Source organism: Neoarius graeffei, chromosome 4 (assembly GCF_027579695.1).
Source record: "Neoarius graeffei isolate fNeoGra1 chromosome 4, fNeoGra1.pri, whole genome shotgun sequence".
Classification (NCBI taxonomy): domain Eukaryota; kingdom Metazoa; phylum Chordata; class Actinopteri; order Siluriformes; family Ariidae; genus Neoarius; species Neoarius graeffei.
Window position 1 is genome coordinate 11,043,496 of NC_083572.1, and position 26,470 is coordinate 11,069,965.

At 41.8% G+C, this 26,470-nt stretch overlaps 1 protein-coding gene across 1 annotated transcript in view; it reads right to left on the reverse strand.

The window, feature by feature from the left end:
* Positions 1-26,470, reverse strand: part of cacna1ia (calcium voltage-gated channel subunit alpha1 Ia) — a 431,086-nt gene that overhangs the window by 256,978 nt on the left and 147,638 nt on the right. Inside the window, exon 4 of the mRNA XM_060918817.1 lies at positions 8,014-8,111. Within this exon, the coding sequence (XP_060774800.1) occupies positions 8,014-8,111 (98 nt within the window). The remainder of the gene's footprint in view (positions 1-8,013; positions 8,112-26,470) is intronic.

Genomic DNA, 26,470 nt, shown 5'->3' on the forward strand with positions numbered 1-26,470 from the left:
ATATTCATTCTAGTACAGTAGTAAGCTTATATACACACACCATAAGTACAGTGGTGCTTGAAAGTTTGTGAACCCTTTAGCATTTTCTATATTTCTGCGTAAATATGACATAAAACGTCATCAGATTTTCATACAAGTCCTAAAAGTAGATAAAGAGAACCCAGTTAAACAAATGAGACAAAAATATTATACTTGGTCATTTATTTATTGAGGAAAATGATCCAATATTACATATCTGTGAGTGGCAAAAGTATGTGAACCTTTGCTGTCAGTATCTGGTGTGACCCCCTTGTGCAGCAATAACTGCAACTAAACGTTTGCGGTAACTGTTGATCAGTCCTGCACACCAGCTTGGAGGAATTTTAGCCCGTTCCTCCGTACAGAACAGCTTCAACTCTGGGATGTTGGTGAGTTTCCTCACATGAACTGCTCGCTTCAGGTCCTTCCACAACATTTTGATTGGATTAAGGTCAGGACTTTGACTTGGCCATTCCAAAACATTAACTTTATTCTTCTTTAACCATTCTTTGGTAGAACAACTTGTGTGTTTAGGGTCGTTGTTTTACTGCATGACCCACCTTCTCTTGAGATTCAGTTCATGGGCAGATGTCCTGACATTTTCCTTTAGAATTCGCTGGTATAATTCAGAATTCATTGTTCCATCAATGATGGCAAGCCGTCCTGGCGCAGATTCAGCAACACAGGCCCAAACCATGATACTACCACCACCATGTTACACAGATGGGATAAGGTTCTGATGCTGGAATGCAGTGTTTTCCTTTCTCCAAACATAACGCTTCTCCTTTAAACCAAAAAATTCTATTTTGGTCTCATCTGTCCACAAAACATTTTTCCAATAGCCTTCTGGCTTGTCCATGTGATCTTTAGCAAACTGCAGACGAGCAGCAATGTTCTTTTTGGAGAGCAGTGGCTTTCTCTTTGCAACCCTGCCATGCACACCATTGTTGTTCAGTGTTCTCCTGATGTGGACTCGTGAACATTAACATTAGCCAAATGTGAGAGAGGCCTTCAGTTGCTTAGAAGTTACCCTGGGGTCCTTTGCGACCTTGGCAACTATTACACGCCTTGCTCTTGGAATGATCTTTGTTGGTCGACCACTCCTGGGGAGGGTAACAATGGTCTTGAATTTCCTCCATTTGTACACAATCTGTCTGACTGTGGATTGGTGGAATCCAAACTCTTTAGAGATGGTTTTGTAATCTTTTCCAGCCTGATGAGCATCAATAACGCTTTTTCTGAGGTCCTCAGAAATCTCCTTTGTTCGTGCCATGATATACTTCCACAAACATGTGTTGTGAAGATCAGACTTTGATAGATCCCTGTTCTTTAAATAAAACAGGGTGCCCACTCACACCTGATTGTCATCCCATTGATTGAAAACACCTGACTCTAATTTCACCTTCAAATTAACTGCTAATCCTAGAGGTTCACATACTTTTGCCACTCACAGATACCGGTATGTAATATTGGATCATTTTCCTCAATAAATAAATGACCAAGTATAATATTTTTGCCTCATTTGTTTAACTGGGTTCTCTTTATTTACTTTTAGGACTTGTGTGAATATCTGATGAAGTTTAAGGTCATATTTATGCAGAAATATAGAAAATTCTAAAGGGTTCACAAACTTTCAAGCACCACTGTAGATAAGTCCATAAATGTTGTTGAGTAAACAGTGAAATGATTCAATAAAATAAAATAAAATAAATCAGGCACTTCATACAATTTACAGGGTTATCTGAGACCTATCCACACATTTGTTGTTCTTCCCGATTCAGCTTACTTGTTTTTATCTCGGTATGTATTTCCTACCATGTTAATGTTTTTAAGTCTCCAAGTTTTTCTCATTATATAAAGCTCTCCCGATTCCAATTAGGTAACTGCATACTGTTGTACACTGACATTGCTGAGAGACAGGATGATGCCTGAATCTCTCAGGTTTATTAACTCCTTATTACCTAAACCAACATTATGGGCGATTAAGAGGATTCAGTGGTCTTATCTAATCATCCTGAAGACTTTAAGCAAATTAAGTCAAGGGCAATCATGTCTAACTGAGGAGGCTCTTGGGTGCCATACTCCAAGGTCTCGTTTTGATTAATCTGATCTGTTTTGCAAGTTAAACAGGAAATATCATTACTTACTGTTTAGTTCGAATGCATTTATTACTGTACCCTTGAAATTTGACTGGCTGATCTTGTACAAATTGTGTGTTCAAATGGCACTTGAGGAACAAGTTATTTTATATCACTGACAGTTTTTTCCACAAAGTAAAGCAAGAAAACTGCATCAACTTTTAATATAGGTATTCTCCCAAACAAGGTCCTAGCCCTTGACAGACAATGTCTTAAACTGCTTTCTGTTAATAGACAGAAATATATCAGATTCCTGGCATATTGTCACAAGGTTAGCCAGTGTCTCTGAAACAAACAAGTATAGTGAAGTGTAGTGGTTACAAAAAAATGGATGAATTAATTCATCGGAGTTGCTATGTAGTGCAATCTTTTCTGCAAAATACCGGTTCCCCTTACAATTAATATCCGTGATGCTTCCCTTGGAGAGAATAACAACTCTCTTGTAATGTCTAACAAGGTCGAAGACCCTTAGAGTCTACTCCTGCACGAAGAACATGATGCTTTATACACATTTGTAATCTGTTTTTTGGCTCATTATCTTGCTGAAAGCTGTATATATAACCATGTCTTAACCTCCTGGCAAAGGCTAATAGGTTTGAACTCTTCTGGTGCTTCGTAAAATTCATGAATCATCAAACAACAAAACAAAATAATCCTTTTTAACAATCATGAGGTGAAAATGTGAATTTAGTCATGTGTTTAACTTACCTTTAAGACCAGCCCTTAAATTTAGTAGTAAATTTAAGTACCTTTACTGAACTTTTTAAATGTAAAGGTAGACTTTAAAGGTAGACTGCCTTTCAGACTTTTCATGTTCAGGTCACAAAAAGAATTTTCCCTGACACCCAATTATTTTTGTTTAGTGGACTGAAAGCTACTGAATTCGAATCCAATTTTGTTAGGTTTTTTTTAACAACCCCGATTCCAAAAAAGTTGGGACAAAGTACAAATTGTAAATAAATAAAAACGGAATGCAATGATGTGGAAGTTTCAAAATTCCATATTTTATTCAGAATAGAACATAGATGACATATCAAATGTTTAAACTGAGCAAATGCATCATTTCAAGAGAAAAATTAGGTGATTTTAAATTTCATGACAACACCACATCTCAAAAAAGTTGGGACGAGGCCATGTTTACCACTGTGAGACATCCCCTTTTCTCTTTACAACAGTCTGTAAACGTCTGGGGACTGAGGAGACAAGTTGCTCAAGTTTAGGGATAGGAATGTTAACCCATTCTTGTCTAATGTAGGATTCTAGTTGCTCAACTGTCTTAGGTCTTTTTTGTCGTATCTTCCGTTTTATGATGCGCCAAATGTTTTCTATGGGTGAAAGATCTGGACTGCAGGCTGGCCAGTTCAGTACCCGGACCCTTCTTCTACGCAGCCATGATGCTGTAATTGATGCAGTATGTGGTTTGGCATTGTCAAGTTGGAAAATGCAAGGTCTTCCCTGAAAGAGAGGTCGTCTGGATGGGAGCATATGTTGCTCTAGAACCTGGATATACCTTTCAGCATTGATGGTGTCTTTCCAGATGTGTAAGCTACCCATGCCACACACACTAATGCAACCCCATACCATCAGAGATGCAGGCTTCTGAACTGAGCGCCGATAACAACTTGGGTCGTCCTTCTCCTCTTTAGTCCGAATGACACGGCGTCCCTGATTTCCATAAAGAATTTCAAATCCTGATTCGTCTGACCACAGAACAGTTTTCCACTTTGCCACAGTCCATTTTAAATGAGCCTTGGCCCAGAGAAGACGTCTGCGCTTCTGGATCGTGTTTAGATACGGCTTCTTCTTTGAACTATAGAGTTTTAGCTGGCAACGGCGGATGGCACGGTGAATTGTGTTCACAGATAATGTTCTCTGGAAATATTCCTGAGCCCATTTTGTGATTTCCAATACAGAAGCATGCCTGTATGTGATGCAGTGCCGTCTAAGGGCCCGAAGATCACGGGCACCCAGTATGGTTTTCCAGCCTTGACCCTTACGCACAGAGATTCTTCCAGATTCTCTGAATCTTTTGATGATATTATGCACTGTAGATGATGATATGTTCAAACTCTTTGCAATTTTACACTGTCGAACTCCTTTCTGATATTGCTCCACTATTTGTCGGCGCAGAATTAGGGGGATTGGTGATTCTCTTCCCATCTTTACTTCTGAGAGCCGCTGCCACTCCAAGATGCTCTTTTTATAGCCAGTCATGTTAATGACCTATTGCCAATTGACCTAATGAGTTGCAATTTGGTCCTCCAGCTGTTCCTTTTTTGTACCTTTAACTTTTCCAGCCTCTTATTGCCCCTGTCCCAACTTTTTTGAGATGTGTTGCTGTCATGAAATTTCAAATGAGCCAATATTTGGCATGAAATTTCAAAATGTCTCACTTTCGACATTTGATATGCTGTCTATGTTCTATTGTGAATACAATATCAGTTTTTGAGATTTGTAAATTATTGCATTCCGTTTTTATTTACAATTTGTACTTTGTCCCAACTTTTTTGGAATCGGGGTTGTAAATATACTAAGTAACTTTAAAAATGCACAATGGAATTCAACACGATATCACTTTAGATCCATGCATATATTTGAAATTTATGATATTGTTTGTAATGCACACATATCTTGAAACATCGATAAAGGACATTTATTGTCAAACTCAAGAATTAATTCACAATAAAAAAATTCAAAGTGACAGTTGGTCCATGTTCGGACCGTCATGCTGGAGATTCTGGGTCTGTGTCGTCCAGGGGTCTCAGCAGCAGTGACTGAGGGTGTCAGGAATCTGTCACGGAGGTGAGCTAGCCTGATGTGCTGATCCTGAACTGGCGTCGTGACTCGAGGCTGACCAGGGCGTGGACGATCCCTGGTGCTCCCTGTCTGTCTGTAACGCTGACTCAAACGGGAAATGGTCGAATGATGAACACCGAAGTGCCGGGCGACCTCTGTCTGTGTACTTCCGGCACGCAACATCCCGATGGCCTGTTCACGTTGATTTTGGCTTAGGCGTGGCATCTTCAATAATGACAATTTTCCCATCATTTCCCCCGGGTATTTATAGGCAAGATTGTGTGTGTACAGTGTATGCAAAATTTGTTTGAAAATTAAAGCCTGTCCATGTCATTGACTACCCGAGTCATATTGTACGTTATTGAGTACAACTCCCTTAAATTCTGATTTGAGCACAGATTTGGAACTTATTCGGGCGGAACGAAGTTATTTTTCCATTGTGATATATTTCTTTTCTTCTTGAGATAAACTCAGCACGAATTCAGCAAGTTTTATCAATGTGCGTTTTTAAAGTTACTTAGTGTAGAACAATTAATAAATTTAGGGCCATGTAGCCTTAAATTCTCTGCTATTTTTTCCTGCTTCATCATGATGCAATACAAGATACTACATCATGCATCACGTGGTGGGCTTTCCCCATTCGCGCAAGGCATTGTAGGAGACAAATTTGAAACGGAGAGAAAAATGGAGGATGCGAACGAAATGTGAAAGATCTACTACAGTAATGGAAAGTGAGAAGAAAAGACATTATGTTGCGAAGGAAAGGAAACGCAAGACCAAAGTAATAAATATCGGTGTCAGCGAGCACCTCGGTGTGACCAGCTGTTCGTTTAGCGACAGAATGATGGAACTGTCAGCGCACGGTCAAGGGTAAACCTGTAGATGGCAGTAACGCAGCACTGGATGCCAGCTGCCATAAAACCCAAAAGAAGAAGATAAGCCTGCGTATGCGCACACCGGACTTCCTCTGTCTGCTTGACTGCGCAAAGCGAGTGGTTTCATGCACATTATTTGCTCGGGAATCCCCTCAAATTAAATAACTTCCCAGCCACAGAATGGCCTGATATTTTTTTTGAGATCTTACAGAAATAAACGTATATCACAATGACCAAATTTCAGAGCAAACTAAATTTAACCAATTATTTTGAATTCGAAAGGCCGTCTTGCTTTAAGTATGTTTAAATGTTAAAATTAGTAACATCTTAAACTTTTTTTAACATCATTTCATTATATTTAAGTCATGGAAAGTCATTTAAAGTTATACTATAAGAATTCTTAAAGTTATCAGTAAATACACTGAAATTTAGCATTTTGTAAACTTTTAGGATACTTGAAGAAAATCTTAAAGGTCCCATGGCATGAAATTTTCACTTTCTGAGGTTTTTTAACGTTAAAATGAGTTCCTCTGACCTTCTTAAGTCACCCCAGTGGCTAGAAATTTCATAATGTGTAAACCAAACTATGCCCAACATTTGAGAATGGCGCGTCAAAACGGCGCATTGATAAACTCTTCTCTTGCCTACGTCAGCAAGGGAGATGATCCCCACGCCCCCCCTCTGGATTCCCACCCACTGTATGGATTGCCCGCCCAGCTCAAAAGTTGCCACCAAACATGGAAGTTGTGCTGTACATGGATGTGACAACACAGAAAGGAGTCTGTTTTTACTGCCGACGGGAGAGCCCCTGAAGACGCAGTGGCTTAATTTTATTTACTCCAATAATACGCCGTCGAGTCTACCTAAGACGGTGTATGTTTGTCGGAAGCATTTTCCTGATGAATGTTTCCACAACTTGGGACAGTACAGGGCAGGTTTTGCACATCAACTGTCACTGAAGCCTGGGTCCGTACCAAGCATCCCTGCCGCATCAGCCACAAACACCGAACAAGTAAGTGTATAACTGTTAAGTCGTTTTGCCGTGTTTTAAAATCGGTGCCACGTTAGCCTTGCAATGGCTACATTAGCTGTGCAGCTAACCGCTTCCTGCAGTTAGCCAGGTACTCTGCTCTCCAAAACCGAAAAGCATGCAGCATGCTCTGTTATAATAGCCAATCAAAACAGTTTTTACAAAGACACCCACATTCTTTTTTTTAAGTCACTCGTTCATTTTATTTGTTTTGTTTTACTGAACAAACGTTCAGTAAAAACCCAAACATTTGTTGAATTTATTTTATTTCCTCGCGTCGCACCTTAATGACGTCAGCGCGCGGTATTTTTCCCTTCGCGGTTTGTTCCTTCTCTCTCGCCATAGTAAGACACCCACATCCGCTTGTTCTGACCCACTGGAGGTAGCGTCACAGTGCTGTTAGCCAATCAGAGGTAACGCGTTTACATGTCATGAATATTAATGATAAGACCCGCCCCCACCCTCTACCCTTCCCCGCCTCCTGCTTCTCATTAGCAAAACGACGCACTGGGAAAAGCACTGAAATGGGGCTTTCTCCCAGGAGGCTATATCTACGTGCCGAGGGTTCATTTCGAGAAAGGCTGCGGATATAACATCCGGAAACCTTCACGAGCCCGTTTAAAGCATCAACAAACCACCATGCCATGGGTCCTTTAAAGGTGTTAATTCATCAAATAGGGTATTGTGTGTTTCCTTGTATGCAGGTCACTTTTGCAACCAATCATGTTGATAGTTGACACAAAGTTTGATTTTTTCTGTCTGACCACAACACATAATGCCCATCAGCATTAACGGGGGTAAAGCCAGAAATCAAAATAACACACAAATCAAGAACACAAAGGCTGAGTGATGTCACTAGTATGCACCAGGAGCAAGACTTATGAAGCAATGTAACATCATGAACATGATTTTTGTTCAAACAAGGAGAAATTGTTTGGTTGAGTGGAAACTTTGAATTATTGTGTCCATTTTTTGCTCATTTTATGGAGGGTGCCAAAAATACATATAATAAGAAAAAACATTTAAACGTGACAAACTATTGACAGAAATAAATATGCTCTGAGAAAACCATATTTGGGCAAGATGCCTCCACCATCAGAACAAAATGAAACCCATAAAGTATACATGCCGCATTGGAACATATTAGAGAACTTACTTGGGACTCTGTTTATGGCTTTGAGAGGTCGGAGAACCCTGACTGTCCTGATGGCCGTAAGATTGATGTTCTGAAGGTCCAGAGAGTATTCCACAACCCTGAAGAGAAAACAGATTAATGATACATGCGCTCAATAAATGTACAAAATGCACAAGTTTGGGGTGTTCCTCAAGGTTCTATGAAAGATTTACAGTATATTTGTTTTTGCTCACACTATTACAGTATTAGGCTGTGTAATCTCATTTTTTTTCCCTAGGTGTTTAGACAGTAGAGGGCAGAATAAAGTACAATATCAGGAATGCATACGACTTCACCCTATGCAGAAGTAACAGAGCTTCAATGCCATGAAAGTTATAAAAACAGATCTAAACGGGAAAAGAGCTGTTCATTAAGAAAAGGCCTATTTATTATGATCCATCCATTATCTGTAGCCGCTTATCCTGTGCAGGGTCATGGGCAAGCTGGAGGCTATCCCATCTAACTATGGGCGAGAGACAGGGTACACCCTGGACAAGTTGCCAGGTCATTGCAGGGCTGACACATAAAGACAAACAACCATTCACACTCACGGTTAATTTAGAGCCACCAATTAACCTAACCTGCATGTCTTTGGACTGTGGGGGAAACCGGAGCACCCGGAGGAAACCCACGCGGACACGGGGAGAACATGCAAACTCCGCACAGAAAGGCCCCTGTCGGCTACTGGGCTTGAACCCAGGACGTTCTTGCTGTGAGGTGACAGTGCAAACTACTACACCACCATGTCGCCCTCTGTTCATTGTTGACTTCTTCCTTTTTAATAAAAACGAATATTTTAGTTAATAGGCCATTATATTTTATTCCAACCTTTACACATAATTTGTTTTCTAATTTAACAAAAGGAATATTTAAGTTGATGAAGAAAAATAAATAGGGCTTTTTTTGGTAATAAAATTTCCCCCTTTTTTTTTTTCAAAAATATCATGAGAAAATTGAATCATGAACCCAATATCGTGTACTTAATTGTGCATAGGGTGAATCATTATATGCCTAAATATCAAAAAGGGGGAATATGTAATCTTAGTGACTTTGACCATGGCATGGTTGTTTGTTGCCACACAGGTTTTTGATAAACAGCTGATCTTCTGGGATTTTCACGCACACAACAATGTTTACACAGATTGGTGGGCATCCAGTGAGTGGTAGTTCTGTGAGGAGAAATGCCACATTGATGAGAGAATCAGAGAAGAATGGCCAAACTATAATCCCGATTCCAAAAAAGTTGGGACAAGTACAAATTGTAAATAAAAATGGAATGCAATGATGTGGAAGTTTCAAAATTCCATATTTTATTCAGAATAGAACATAGATGACATATCAAATGTTTAAACTGAGAAAATGTATCATTTAAAGAGAGAAATTAGGTGATTTTAAATTTCATGACAACAACACATCTCAAAAAAGTTGGGACAAGGCCATGTTTACCACTGTGAGACATCCCCTTTTCTCTTTACAACAGTCTGTAAACGTCTGGGGACTGAGGAGACAAGTTGCTCAAGTTTAGGGATAGGAATGTTAACCCATTCTCGTCTAATGTAGGATTCTAGTTGCTCAACTGTCTTAGGTCTTTTTTTTTTGTCGTATCTTCCGTTTTATGATGCGCCAAATGTTTTCTATGGGTGAAAGATCTGGACTGCAGGCTGGCCAGTTCAGTACCCGGACCCTTCTTCTATGCAGCCATGATGCTGTAATTGATGCAGTATGTGGTTTGGCCTTGTCATGTTGGAAAATGCAAGGTCTTCCCTGAAAGAGACGTCGTCTGGATGGGAGCATATGTTGCTCTAGAACCTGGATATACCTTTCAGCATTGATGGTGTCTTTCCAGATGTGTAAGCTGCCCATGCCACACGCACTAATGCAACCCCATACCATCAGAGATGCAGGCTTCTGACCTGAGCGCTGATAACAAATTGGGTCGTCCTTCTCCTCTTTAGTCCGAATGACACGGCGTCCCTGATTTCCATAAAGAACTTCAAATTTTGATTCGTCTGACCACAGAACAGTTTTCCACTTTGCCACAGTCCATTTTAAATGAGCCTTGGCCCAGAGAAGATGTCTGCGCTTCTGGATCGTGTTTAGATACGGCTTCTTCTTTGAACTATAGAGTTTTAGCTGGCAACGGCGGATGGCACAGTGAATTGTGTTCACAGATAATGTTCTCTGGAAATATTCCTGAGCCCATTTTGTGATTTCCAATACAGAAGCATGCCTGTATGTGATGCAGTGCCATCTAAGGGCCCGAAGATCACGGGCACCCAGTATGGTTTTCCGGCCTTGACCCTTACGCACAAAGGTTCTTCCAGATTCTCTGAATCTTTTGATGATATTATGCACTGTAGATGATGATATTTTCAAACTCTTTGCAATTTTACACTGTCGAACTCCTTTCTGATATTGCTCCACTATTTGTCGGCGCAGAATTAGGGGGATTGGTGATCCTCTTCCCATCTTTACTTCTGAGAGCCGCTGCCACTCCAAGATGCTCTTTTTATACCCAGTCATGTTAATGACCTATTGCCAATTGACCTAATGAGTTGCAATTTGGTCCTCCAGCTGTTCCTTTTTTGTACCTTTAACTTTTCCAGCCTCTTATTGCCCCTGTCCCAACTTTTCTGAGATGTGTTGCTGTCATGAAATTTCAAATGAGCCAATATTTGGCATGAAATTTCAAAATGTCTCACTTTCGACATTTGATATGTTGTCTATGTTCTACTGTGAATACAATATCAGTTTTTGAGATTTGTAAATTATTGCATTCCGTTTTTATTTACAATTTGTACTTTGTCCCAACTTTTTTGGAATCGGGGTTGTAAATAGAACAATTAATAAATTTAGGGCCATGTAGCCTTAAATTCTACGCTATTTTTTCCTGCTTCATCATGATGCAATACAAGATACTACATCATGCATCACGTGGTGGGCTTTCCCCATTCGCGCAAGGCATTGTAGGAGACAAATTTGAAACGGAGAGAAAAATGGAGGATGCGAGCGAAATGTGAAAGATCTACTACAGTAATGGAAAGTGAGAAGAAAAGACATTATGTTGCGAAGGAAAGGAAATGCAAGACCAAAGTAATAAATATCGGTGTCAGCGAGCACCTCGGTGTGACCAGCTGTTCGTTTAGTGACAGAATGATGGAACTGTCAGCGCACGGTCAAGGGTAAACCTGTAGATGGCAGTAACGCAGCACTGGATGCCAGCTGCCATAAAACCCAAAAGAAGAAGATAAGCCTGCGTATGCGCACACCGGACTTCCTCTGTCTGCTTGACTGCGCAAAGCGAGTGGTTTCATGCACATTATTTGCTCGGGAATCCCCTCAAATTAAATAACTTCCCAGCCACAGAATGGCCTGATATTTTTTTGAGATCTTACAGAAATAAACGTATATCACAATGACCAAATTTCAGAGCAAACTAAATTTAACCAATTTTTTTGAATTCGAAAGGCCGTCTTGCTTTAAGTATGTTTAAATGTTAAAATTAGTAACATCTTAAACTTTTTTAACAGCATTTCATTATAGTTAAGTGAAATATAATGAAATTTCAAAATGTCTCACTTTCGACATTTGATATGTTGTCTATGTTCTATTGTGAATACAATATCAGTTTTTGAGATTTGTAAATTATTGCATTCCGTTTTTATTTATAATTTGTACTTTGTCCCAACTTTTTGGGAATCGGGGTTGTAGTTAAAACCGACAAGAACTTTCCTCTAACTCAAATAACCACTCTTGACAACCACGGTGAGCAGAAATGCCTCTCAGAATTCACATGCCATCAAAGTTTCAAGGAAAGAATTATCAGTGGTGGTGGTTTCCCATTGCCTTCTACTGGATTATTATCGAGGTTTTCTCCTCTCAACCATTCACACATGAGCAATTAAGTTAGGTTAGTTAACCTAACCTCATATCTTTGGATGGTGGAGGAAACCAGTGCACCTGGAAGAAACCCATGCGGACTCCACACAGAAAGGCTCCTGTCAGCGGTATCCGGTTATTCAGCACAAAAGTCTTTCAGCACAAATCCAAAGTCTTTTAGCACGAGTTCTAAAGTCTCTTCACACAACTCTATGTTCTTTAGCATAACTCTGGATTATGGTTACAGTAATAAAAAAAAATACTCATCTTGATATACTGTAAGAAGGGGTTTATCATAACTGCTTAGGGACTGGAAGCTGGAATATCTGCTGCTGTGCATGTTCGGGATCAGCTGCTGATCCCTGAAACGTGGACTGAAAATCCGATTCTTTGGTGTCTTTGAATATTTGTAGTTAAGCCATAACAAACCTTGAATTGTTGGCACCTTCATAGATAACTTCAGTCACTTCTGATCATATCACAAATTCAGTGGACTGTCAATAATTACGCGTTTGCTGAATTAATTACCCGGGGGATTAGGTCGTGAATAAATAGGATATAATTTAAGCTTAACACTTTAATAAAAACAAAACAAACCTGTAAGTTGGCTGTAGCTGTGTACTTTGTCAGGGTACGTGCTGTGCTAAATAAGTTGGAGGGAGGATTGGTGACTAACATACAGGCTAAATGAGGGCAGCACGGTGGTGTAGTGGTTAGCACGGTCACCTCACAGCAAGAAGGTTCGGGGTTCTAGTCCAGCAGCCGGCGAGGGCCTTTCTGTGTGGAGTTTGCAGGTTCTCCCCGTGTTTGCGTGGGTTTCCTCCGGGTGCTCCGGTTTCCCCCACAGTCCAAAGACATGTGGTTAGGTTAATATGGGACGGCCTTGGGCTGAGGTGCCCTTGAGCGAGGCACCTAACTCCCAATTGCTTCCCGGTTAGCACGCTGTTAGCATGGCTGCCCACTGCTCTGGGTATGTGTGTGTGCTCATTGCTCACGTCTGTGTTCACTGCTTCAGATGGGTTAAATGCAGAGAGGAAATTTCACAAGTGTGTGATGAATAAAGTTGTGCTTTCTTTCTTTTAAATCAAACATGGTGGTTTCAAGATGGCGGCGTGGGGAAATGCAATCGCTCGTTTTCGATCGGAATCTCAGCAATTTTCAGAAAAAAATCCATCAAACATCTTTAAACATGATCAGTAAGTCTTCATAATAAAAATTAAGTGTTCTTGGATCTTGTGCTAAAGAACTTAGACTTTAGAACTTGTGCTAAAAGACTTGTGCTAAATAACCGTAAACCCGGTCGGCCATGAGGTTCAAACCCGGAGCCTTCTCGCTGTGAGGCGACAGTGCTAACCACTGCACCTCCATGCCGCCCGATATTTAGGTACCAAAGAAAAACAATAAAACAGCACATGGATGAACCAAGTACCTCATCTCATCTCATCTCATTATCTCTAGCCGCTTTATCCTTCTACAGGGTCGCAGGCAAGCTGGAGCCTATCCCAGCTGACTACGGGTGAAAGGCGGGGTACACCCTGGACAAGTCGCCAGGTCATCACAGGGCTGACACATAGACACAGACAACCATTCACACTCACATTCACACCTATGCTCAATTTAGAGTCACCAGTTAACCTAACCTGCATGTCTTTGGACTGTGGGGGAAACCGGAGCACCCGGAGGAAACCCACGCGGACACGGGGAGAACATGAAAACTCCACACAGAAAGGCCCTCGCCGGCCCCGGGGCTCGAACCCAGGACCTTCTTGCTGTGAGGCGACAGTGCTAACCACTACACCACCGTGCCGCCCGAACCAAGTACCTACATTTGGCAAAACTTTCTGCATATAAATGACATACGGAATTGTGCAATCGATTCACGGAAACTCGAAAGTAAACCAGCGAGCCCAGAAGTCATCCTAGGTGCTGACTCAAGGGTGAAAATGCCCACAAACAGCGAACTGAAATGCAGCTTATAATGCAAGTTGCTTTTCAACACACGTCTCCACGGCATATTTGGAAGTCTCATAACCTGACTTGTATTTTACACACACACACACACACAAATAATAAAAAAAAAAATATATATATATATATCACCACCACCATAAGCATCAAATGTCATGTGGTTAATATTGCACGATGTGTCATCCATCATAACAGAGTTCCATGTCACACAGCACCATATACTGTACGATCAACTTTGCAGCATTCCTTTGAAGACAGTGTTATGTATCTTTAATCTCGAACCCAGTTCAGTTTCACCTCGAGCAATGTACCAAACATAGCATCCTTTGGAAAAAGAAGCACGGAGGAAACTAATAACTCAAAGCCAGCAGATTTGGAGAAAGGTGCTTGACTCTGATAGTTCGTTGGTACAACACGAGCCTCAAAGGAATTGCCATCCATTTGAACCATAACAAGGCATGTTTCACAGCAATTCCAGATATACTCCAGTCATAATTAGGGACCAGGGTTCCATTAGAAGTGTGTGGGTGAGTGTGCGAGAGTGTGCGAGTGTGTCCACCAGGTAAATTTAGTCAGACAGGTGAGTCTGCTGCCCGAGACTTGCCGCAGGCCTTTTGAGATTGCGTTCACACTGCGCCATTCAAAACCACCAAGAGAGCTACTGTCCATTCGCATCCATGTGTGTTCCTTGACACCGCATTTATATAACTAGGCGCTGGCAAACAGACACTGCAAGACTGCTGTTTCTCCTCAAAATGGTGGCATAAATATTTGATTTGATGCTCAGGCCTGACTTTGAACTGCCGGAGGTTTTCAGGAACTCACAGCGGAGGGAAGACTGCTGCTGTCTTTCTTCTCTGCCTTTTCTCAGCATGAGGAAGTGCGGTGCAGTGCTTCTGGAGGTTGGGAAAAGAAAAAAAAGCACTGACGATGAGTGCTGTCTGTGCTGACAGATGCTTTACGAGCTGTGGCTGGTGTCTTTCGCTAATCAGGCAATTACTCAAGATTTGTTCCACACCACCTGTAAATATTTTAAGGAAGAGCTTCTAAGCAGCAAAACTCATTTCATAGGGTGTTGCCCATTTTGTATTTCAACACTGTTTTCAACCAGAGTTGGAGTCGAGTCACTCATCCTTGAGTCCGAGTCCCCAGTGTTCAAGTCCATATCAAGTCCAAGTCATTCAAGAAAATTTCGAGTCGAGTCCGTTATTGATCCGAGTCGAGTCCAACACCCCAACCGCACCATTTGATGGTGGCTGTTTTTGCACCGTTTGTTTCTGAACATGACGTATGAACAGGTGGATGTGCATTCTCTTTATCAGGGAGTGTGAAGTATTCTGTCAGAGATGGTTGGGAGACAGATGTAAGTGCAGAAGGTCTCATCTCATCTCATTATCTCTAGCCGCTTTATCCTGTTCTACAGGGTCGCAGGCAAGCTGGAGCCTATCCCAGCTGACTACGGGTGAAAGGCGGGGTACACCCTGGACAAGTCGCCAGGTCATCACAGGGCTGACACATAGACACAGACAACCATTCACACTCACACCTACAGTCAATTTAGAGTCAGCAGTTAACCTAACCTGCATGTCTTTGGACTGTGGGGGAAACCGTAGCACCCGGAGGAAACCCATGCGGACACGGGGAGAACATGCAAACTCCACACAGAAAGGCCCTCGCCGGCCACGGGGCTTGAGCCCGGACCTTCTTGCTGTGAGGCGACAGTGCTAACCACTACACCACCGTGCTGCCCAGTGCAGAAGGTGTGTTTATTAATCCAAGTGAAGACGGTAAACAATCCAGAATGGCAGGCAAAATTGTAAAACAGTGAAACGGGCAATAGGTCGAGCGAGGCACAAACAGGCTATCGTAGACTCGGCAGAATCAAAGACGAGAAACAGGAAATCAGGGATCAGGAAACCAAACAAGGAACTAAGGCTCGGGAATGTGTCAGCAACGCAACTCAATACTTCGCAAAGTCAGTGTGTTTTCACAGTTTTTATATAGGCGCGCTGATTGCGCCTTAATCCTATGCAGGTGCGAGTCGTTTACGGCGCATGCGCGAGAGTCCTGGACTCGAGTACTACAAGCCTGTTTTCAACATCAACTGTCCATGGACTTAGGCTAACATTAAGGATAGGGATTCGGTTAGTAGGCCTCATTTATCACACTGGATACAAACCGATTTATGCATAAATTGTTCACAGGACTCCAACAAATGAGTGTTCATGAAAAAATGGTTTGAAACAAAAACGTTTGTATCCTACAAGAGCTGGTTTGATCAAGAAATTCAGTGGAACCAAAAGTTCTCTAAGCATGACTGGACAAAACATTTCTACACACAATTTTATGAAAAGATTGATCAATGACACTCAGGGGTTGTATCACTTTTTGCTAATTGGACTATGAAACACTCCCCCCCCCCCCCCCCTTTCCCAGGTGATACAGTATGAAAAGTTAGGATTTTTTTTCGGAAGCTTTTGTTCATCACATGTACATTGGAGCACAGTGAAAATTTTCCTCTGCATTCAACCCATTTAGGGATGTGAGCACACACACACCTACAGCACCGAAGGTTGGGCATGAGATGCCTTGCTCAAGGGCATTTCAACTATGGATGTAGAGGGAGGAGAAAGCCCTGTTGATTCACCCCCTACTGACATTTTTCCTGCTGGGAATCAAACCAGCAACCTTTTGGTCCCAAAGCTGCATCTCTAACCTTTAGCCCATGGCTTTCCCAGCCATCAAGATGAAGATTAGGGTTAGAGACAGATTATAACTGAAATCAAACAAAATGCAACCACGATTGAATTTTTTTCATTTCCATGAGATGAGGTTCAGGAAATGTTTTCAGATATGAGAAATTTGCATCATTTTCCTTGACATTCTTTCCTTCATTTGAAAAGGAAATGAGATCATAATGCCTTTTGGCATGCTTTAGATCAAAGTTTTAGCTTGTTCCATTGGATCCTCTAACAAACTGCATGTTGCTGATAAAGTACTGGGATGGACAAGTGACAGGGATTCCAAAATGGAAATTGTGATGGGTGTGAAATTGAACGTTAGAGCAAAATTACAGAAACACAGCCTTGGTAAAGGTTTGGTTAAGTAAACTTGCTGGATGTTAAGCATACTCTGTATATTACACACCAGCAGGGGGTTAGCAATGTCTAACCACCTCCTGTCTTTCAAAAAGGCATCAAGAGAAGGTTTCATTGTATTATTTGGACTTGACAAATCTCTTACTGCAGATCATGATGGACTTTAGTGGATCCAAGCTTAACAGCACCACCAATGGTCAGAAAAAGGGTACGAAGTGCAGTCTGGGACTGATTTCTTTCTAGACCAGAGAGAAGATTTATGATGCCAAAGTGATACATGAAAGAGATTGTATGTACTATTATTCTATCCACATTCACTGGATATGAGCAATCGTGCACTCTGATTGGCTACTCTACTACTAGGCTATCAGCTCATATACCATGAGTAGAGAAAAACAAAATGGCGGTGCGCATCAAGTCAGATATATCACTTTATCAAGTATTTAAAAGTAACAGAGATAGCTAAAAGAATATAGTTTCCACCCACATCCCCTCAATATCTCCTGTTCCACACTTCAGCCCAGACGATGACAGTAATGCACCTTGAAGTCGGTTTGCCAACCACCAAAAAACCCTAAAGACGAGGAAGAAAATGGCAGAGCGTTTCGCTGAACCAACCGAGGACGAAATAAAAACTCTACTTGAAAATAACCCCCCCAAAAAAATGCAAAAAAGAAGCAACAAAATGTGACCCCTCACCGAATCCAGGGACACATGTCGGCCGAAACGAATCCGAGATAATCGCAAAAGAAGCATTTTTTTTTCGAAATTTGTGATTTTTTTTTTTTTTTCCATCATGTGCAAGTTGAGATCTTGAAGAATGCAATCAGTATTTCAGATAATAGATTGTTTTGTTGGAAAAGCATACATCTTTTGTTGCAAATTGTCTCGTTTTTGTCAGGATTGTAGCCTGCTGGGGGGTGTGGGTAAATTACTATATGGGCCATTCACATGATGATTTAAGTCTTTTGTTGTTGTTTTTTTTTCGCGAATCAGCTGTATGATGCGAGCTGAGCGCATGGCTACTTAGCTGCATACAGGCATGTAATTTCACTATGGAATGAGGAAGTTAAACAGAGCGCAGAGGAGCTGAAACACCGCGAAGCAAACAGACGCACGGTATTTACATCGGAGATAACCATTTCTAGCAAAAAAAAAAAAACGCAACCTCGTTTTCCAGATTGAATGGAATACTTGAATGATCGGATGATACACGGACCGTTCTAGGATTACATTCCATCGGAGGCATTGGTGTGTGCAAGGCGCCGTTTCTCTTTCTGATGGGGTAAGTTTATTAATCTAAGGCTGTGTGGTTATTTTTGCATGTAACGGAGAGTGGTGTGGTTTGGTTAAGCCTAGGTCACAACCGGACATACGATTTTTTTGGCCGTGCGATTTTTGGCGTTTCCCAAATCGCTGCGGGGTTTTTTTGTTCACGGAGAAAGACGCGCGTTGGCCGTAAGTTTGCCTTGCAACCTGAAAAAAACGTAAGCGCCTGTAGAGTTTGTTTGACATGACAAAGAACCTCTGCGGCCGGTCTGCGGCTCGAAAATCAGCACATCACACGCGCGCTCTCCGTGCGTTTCTTGCGTTTTTTGCATGTAGACCGGCCGTAGGAGCACGTACTGTACGGCCGGTTGTGACCGAGGCTTTACATGAAACTAGTGTTGTGTTAGTTGTGTCATCATCGTGCTATCTTTCTTTCTCACGGTGTGAGTAATTTTTCAACCACAAAACGTTAAAGTATACTTTAGGACTTATTTTTGTACTTCATAATTGTGTTGGGCATACTTTGCATGGAAGGAAAATTGATGTGGTGATCTTTGTTTACATGAAAGTAGTATCGTGCTAGCTCGTAGGGGGTAGGGCTTTCCTTAATATCATGCAAATGAGCACCATTATGTGCCCGCCCTACACCCAGAGTAGCTGAGATGGAAAACTTTGAGGGCGATTTTCTCCCTTTCCTGTTTTAAGAAGTATGCACTTTCAAAAGGCCACACATTCTTCAAATATTGTCAGATCTCCACATGGAAGGCATCATTGGAAAGCTTAGAAACTGTACTTTCTGAATCTGTCAATAACTCAAAATGCCCCCGGGCTGACATGTGTCCCTGGATTCTGTTTTCTGACACAAATATGGAATGAAAGTGGTAAGAATGGATTTTTTTTTTTATTTTTCAAGAATTATTATTATCGCATTTTTCACAAATTACTACCATCATTTTGCCGGTTTGTTTACATTCTAAGCAAAAATGATTTTGTCGGGCGTTTTGTATAAAGTTTCTGTTTATCGAATTTGCAAAAAATAAAAATACAAATGCTCTGTTTCTCAAAATCCGGTGAATGTGGATAGAATAAAACAGTTATTCCCCTCAATCTTGTCGTACATGACTTATAGCTATCAGCTCATGTATGACTCGATTTTGTGAAATAACTTATCACCCCTCCACACCCACGTATTTAGTCTGTCATGCCCTCCCCCCCCCCCAAAAAAAAAATCTGTTTGGAGAAGAAACTATTAAAACTGTTGATAGATTAAGCACGCAAAGTTCAGTCAAGGTGGTGTAGTGGTTAGCGCTGTTGCCTCACACCAAGAAGGTTGTGGGTTCGTGGCTGACGGGGTCCTTTCTGTGTGGAGTTTGCATGTTCTCTGTTGCCCCTTTTCCACCAAAGCAGTTCCAGGGCTGGTTCGGGGCCAGTGCTTAGTCTGGAACCGGGTTTTCTGTTTCCACTGACAAAGAACTGGCTCTGGGGCCAGAAAAAACGGTTCCAGGCTAGCACCAACTCTCTGCTGGGCCAGAGGAAAGAACCGCTTATGTCAGCAGGGGGCGGAGTTGTTAAGACCAACAACAATAACAAGACCGTGAAAGATCGCCATTTTTAAGCGACGAGAAGCAGCAGCTGTACAAACACGAAGTCATCCATTATTATTATTGTTGTTGTTGCTGCTGCTGCTTCTTCCGTGTTGTTTTTGCTTCGATATTCGCGCCAAGGTTTATGCAAACGTAGCGACGTAACTGACGTATACAGCAACGTAACGCCGTGGCTTCCCTTAGCACCGCGAGCTATGGAAAAGCAAACTGGTTCTCAGCTGGCTCGCAAGTTGAACGAGTTGTGAACCAGCACCAGCACTGGCCCCGAACCAGCCCTGGAACTGATTTGGTGGAAAAGGGGTATGTGTGGGTTTCCTCCGGGTGCTCCAGTTTCCCCCACAGTCCAAAGACATGCAGATTAGGCTAATTGGTGGCTCTAAATTGACCATAGGTGTGAATGTGAGTGTGAATGGTTGTTTGTCTCTATGTGTCAGCCCTGTGATGATTTGGCAACTTGTCCAGGGTGTACCCCGCCTCTCGCCCATAGTCAGCTGGGATAGGCTCCAGCTTGCCTGCACAGGATAAGCGGTTATGGATAATGGATGTTCAATCAATGCACAGTCAACACCTATGTAAGTTTAAATGCATTACAACAGGGTAGAGCATTACAGTCTGGGTAAGTGGCACTGACAGCAGTTCCAGAGCTGAGGGATGTGCACCCTGAGATCAAATCCCAGAGTTGGCAGGGGTAGTATTGAGAGCAAGCCTGCAGTAGGAGAGATATCAGTGCCACTGCCCTTGAGCAAAGTTCTTAATCCGTAACTGCTATACAGATAACCACATGCTCTTCGGCCAACTTAATTTCATGTGTCAGAAGGGGACAGGAGGTGGAATAAGCAATGAGTAAAAAATCTTGCCACAATATAATGAGTCATAAATGTTCAATATTCTTCTACTGCACTGATAGCAGCTACTGCATATACTGTATACACACACTTTTTAATTTTCTAGTAACTCGCGTCAATCTACAATATAAAATTCAGACTCAAGTGCAGCCAATTGAAGTAAAATGAGGCCAAAATTGCTGATATTGCTGAGAAAATATTCTCATTAAAAAAAATGTTCTTTCATTATAACTTGAAGAATTGGGGAGTGACAGGAAGTCTGCAGGCTACCTTCAGGCAAACTGTGTGTGTGTGTGTGTGTGTGTGTGTGTGTGTACAGAGAATACAGGATGCACCTCCATGAGTACACAGTGCCAATATGAGTCAATATGAATCAAATTAGATAAAACCACACACCGCATTGTTCACAATTGACCCTCAAATAAACACGCCAACCAAAGAATTAACACATTCAACTTAAAAGCCATTTAAATAAATAAGTATACGAATAGGGGGCGGCACGGTGGTGTAGTGGTTAGCGCTGTCGCCTCACAGCAAGAAGGTCCTGGGTTCGAGCCCTGGGGCCGGCGAGGGCCTTTCTGTGTGGAGTTTGCATGTTCTCCCCGTGTCCGCGTGGGTTTCCTCCGGGTGCTCCGGTTTCCCCCACAGTCCAAAGACATGCAGGTTAGGTTAACTGGTGACTCTAAATTGACCGTAGTGTGTGAATGTGAGTGTGAATGGTTGTCTGTGTCTATGTGTCAGCCCTGTGATGACCTGGCGACTTGTCCAGGGTGTACCCCGCCTTTCGCCCGTAGTCAGCTGGGATAGGCTCCAGCTTGCCTGCGACCCTGTAGAAGGATAAAGCGGCTAGAGATAATGAGATGAGATGAGAAGTATACGAATAATGAATCCGATTAACTAATAGCACTGTTCATCCTTGAGTTGAACATTAAAAACATCCTGAATATGTAAAATTAGAAATGTAGATACAGAAATGCTCCTGAAAGCACTTGACCTTCCCAAAGACATGCATTTTTCCAACCATTATTTGGAACAAGACTCCAACTGCACCATTTGACGGTGGCTGTTGCTGCCTTTTTGTGAAAGCGTCTCTGCTACTGTATTGGACTAACGTTCCTGCTCGACTGCCCCGTTTTAGTTAATAGGCTACAGATAAAGGCCCTGTCCACACGGCAACGGATTCAGGTGACTCCGATACAATTGCTTATTGTTTAGGCCTGGCGTCCACACGGCACCGGTGTTTTGGGTGCCCAAAACGCAGTCTTTTTGAGAACGGGTTCCAGAGTGGAAAGATCTGGCAACGTTGCCGTTGTGAAGTCGTCTGGATGAGTAGAACGGATTTGTTTACGATGACGTCACAACCACATGACTGTGAGTGCTTCACGCCGGGTAGAAGTGTAACGAACTCGATGTGAGTTGTCAACAAATCCTATAACTTGGTTCATGAAACGCGCTTACAAAATATTTTCATTGTGAATATTTATTGTGTAATGGTGCAAAGTGAGAGAGAGAGAGAGAGAGAGAGAGAGAGAGAGACTCTGCCCTTAGGGCAGAGTCAATCCCGCCAGCAAAAATAGGGAAAAAAAAAGGAGCGATCTCACCTCTTCAGATGTTGGTTTAAATCCTACAATACATTCCTCAAAAAGGGCGTAGAAGAGCAAATTAATCCATCAATGTGTAGCATTCAATTTATTCCGGACCATTAAAGACGCCGCCTTCCGCGTAGAATCATACGTCATCCTCGCCGCCATATTGGATAGGTCAAAGCGGAGAATAAAGATTCATGTGCTGCGTTTAACTGTACCAACAGGTTTACCATCCAAACGAGATCACATGGGATTACCTTTCACAGGTGAGAAACAACAAATTAATCCATCAACGTGTAGCATTCAATTTATTCCGGACCATTAAAGACACCGCCTTCCGCGTAGAATCATACGTCATCCTCGCCGCCATATTGGATAGGTCAAAGCAGAGAATAAAGATTAGCTGCGTTTAACTGTACCAACAGGTTTGCCGTCCAAACGAGATCACATGGGATTACCTTTCACAGGTGAGACTGGAAAAATACTTTTCATTGTATTTGGTCATTATAATGTAATTTTACGAACAGATTTTCCTGACTTTCTGGCTAATATGAAGTCTCGCGCATAATAGTTTATGTGCATGCGTCCTTACTTCTTCTATTGTTCTGGTGTCTCCGAAGAGACCGTCTTACAGCACCCCTAGAGGTGTGGCATGTGTATTGCATCGTTTTCAGCAAGCGTTGCGTTGCCATATGGGCCTGATATTTTACTGATCATTGCCCATTTGGACGCGATATATTTTTAAATAACATCTCATTGCCGTTGTCGTGTGGATGTAGCCAAAAAGCTTGTTCGTCGCTCAGCAAGCCCCACCCACTATCAACAGGGCAAATAACATGACAGAGGGTTAACACTAGCTACGGTAGTTCATCAGTCAGCAAGCAAGCCCCGCCCACTATCAACAGAGTAATGAACATAGCGTGTTACTTTCTTCTCTGGGTGGAGTCTTGCCAAATGACGATTGAAGTTCGAGGTTGTCCCCGTCGTCTCCTCGATAGTTCTTTTACATATGGAACACACAGCAGTGCATTTTTTTCCCACTGCCCGAGAAGTCTGTATAAGCAAAGCGGACAATCCTACGGGCTTCTCTCCAGGCATTTTAGCGCCATTAACGTTAGTTTGTTCCTAAACATGATGTATGAACAGGTGAATGTGCATTCTCTTGCACAAAATTAGTGTAAAAATTAATGCAGATATAAATATCTTATGCCAAATTATCATGGCATGTTACAAAAAATAAAGAAAAAAATCTGAGTCCTCGTCTCCAATTTAGGAGTCCGAATGCAGTTGATACACGAGTCCGAGTCATCAGTGCTCAAGTCCAAGTCAAGTCACGAGCCCTTAAAATAAGGACACAAGTCCGACTCGAGTACTACAAGCCTGGTGCTACGCGCCTCCTCGGCTATCAGCTCATATATGACTCGATTTCGCGGAATAACTGTTAAATATCATATGAACCATCGAATTGTGTCATGTTGTGTATTTCACCTGAATAAATCACTGCATTGTCTTTTGACAGTGATACTACTAATGAGATACGCATCACAGTTACAAATACATATTTATTCCTTTCTTTGACACCACATGTCATGCGCCAGAAACAACACCATGACATTTATTATGGTGTGACTCTGCTGGGTGCCTGGTGGACAGCAGTGAACCTGCACTTTCACTTTACATCATTACTATATAGTCATGATTGAATATATAAATTGATATGTTAAACAGTTTTCTGGTTTCATCTCTCACGTCCACATGTGTGCAGCGCCATTAGGACTAATTACCATGCACCTGTTCCTGATTAGAGTGCAATCACCGCGCGTACATATAAGGACTCTGAGTAACACACAGACTTTGCAAAAGCCTTGTATTTTGTATTACTTTTCTGGTTTTGACCCTGTTTGTGTTTTTGGACTGTGAGTAGTGTATTACCTCTGATTAGCAATAACAGGCCATTTTTTAAAAGTAGCCAACGTCGTGTTGTGTAATGTATCAAATTAAAGAGCATGAAGATCTGAATTAAAAACTTGTTTAATTTTGTAAATATGTCAGAAAAAAAGTGATGAACATTTGAAAAGCGGTGTTTTATAAAATTTCCATTTCTGTCTGTTGCCCTGGTCACAAACCAGCAACCAATTTCCACTGGTTTAATTTTCCATTCATGACAACAAACCTCAGGTGGCATGGTGGTGTAGTGGTTAGCACTGTTGCCTCACAGCAAGAAGGTCCTGGGTTCGAGCCCCGTGGCCGGCGAGGGCCTTTCTGTGTGGAGTTTGCATGTTGTCCCTGTGTCTGCGTGGGTTTCCCCCAAAGACATGCAGGTTAGGCTAATCGGTGGCTCTAAACCAGACCTGGGCATTTTACGGCCCGCGGGCCGCATCCGGCCCTTTAGTTCATTCTGACTGACCCGCGTAAGGTTAATTAGAAATTACAAAATAAACGTATTTTCTAATTTTACCTCATGCATGGACTGAATCGCGATTCGTACAACCGGTTTCTTCTTTTTTTTTTTCTTTTCTGAATGTACATTGCTTTTATTTTGAAGTTGTGTTCAACAAAAACGCAATGCGCGCGACATGAACATGACATGAAATCCCACGAAACCTAATCCTGCGATAACTACTTCCATAATTTGTCCAGACCAACCACAAACTTGTACGTCATCCTTCAAACGGTCCAGCCAATCACATAGTGTGACGTCACCAGCAGGCGCCCGAGCCGATCTATAGATCTGATTCCTACACCGAATCGACGTTGTTGCGAGCAGGTCACAAGAAGACTTTAGCCCCAAAATGTCCGCAAAAAGAAGAAAGGTAGATGCCGAATGCAGGGCTTTCAACAAAACATGGACTGCTAAGTATTTATTTACTGAAGTCAGAGATAAAGCCGTGTGTTTAGTTTGTGGAGAGCAGATCCGAAAAACTGAAAAACACCAAATGAGGTGATTAGACTACAAATGTGGGCATCATCATTATAATATGATGCATCTTGCTTGATATTTGGAGTAGAAAGACAATATTGTGATGTCTTTATTGTGTTTTGGGGTGAATGTGACTGAAAAAAAAAATGGTACAAACGTTCACATTTTGTTAACCATTGTTTTGGGAAATTTGATTGAATAAATGACATTTTTTGTAAGGCAACCTCGTTTTTTCCATACTCTTACCAGTCTTAGCAGCTTGTAAAAACAATGTTATTTACTGCTTTATATAAAGAAATACAATTAATATTATGCAGAATTTAGTTTAGCCTTTTGGTCCGGCCCTCCACAAAATTTTCTGTTTCTCATGTGGCCCCATGGAAAAAATAATTGCCCACCCCTGCTCTAAATTGACCGTAGGTGTGAATGGTTGTTTATGTCTCTGTGTCAGCCCTGCGATGACCTGGCGACTTGTCCAGGGTGTACCCCGCCTCTCGCCCATAGTCAGTTGGGATTGGCTCCAGCTTGCCTGCGACCCTGTAGGACAGGATAAGCGGCAACAGATGATGGATGGACAACAAACCTCAATCAGAAATTAAATAGACGAAAAAGCCAAAAATAAAGAGATTTAGAATTTTGTCTCTCAGATAAAGGCTTCTTCTTGTAGATCACAATTATGCACCGAGAAGGCTTAAAAGTAAGACATCACTGAAATTCGTCCATCCTGTGTGTTTAAACATAAAAGCCAGAATTTAGCGGGGATGTTCACTTTAAATTGTGGACACCAAGCGTGACTAATGACGGTGGTGCTCGAATGCGCTGTGTATAAATAAGAGAGTCAAACTTTTGCTCATTCTCTTCAAAACTGTATTCCTGATATTTATACACCTTCTCATTTTTTTTTTTCTCCATGAAAAAAAAAATATTTGGAAAATCATTGATTTTTAGGAAGGATACAAATTTTCCTCAGTGATCCGATCTTCCGCGGGCACTCGGCAGCAAAGTGTTCAGTTGATTTTATTGGAAAAACAAGTCAACGTGAGAGATTCGACCACTAGGAATAAGGAGTTTCAAGCTGATTGAATCAACAGTGAGCAAGTTGGAAGCAACAACAAAATACACAGACCGGTGATGAATATCACTAAAAAATCCAAGATGGCGGCCGGTGTATTGCATTACACAATGTTAAAAAATGCTTCAAGTAAAAGCTCATCACAACGCCGCACAAAATGAACAATATATTCCGTATGTTCTTTATTCTTGAATCAAC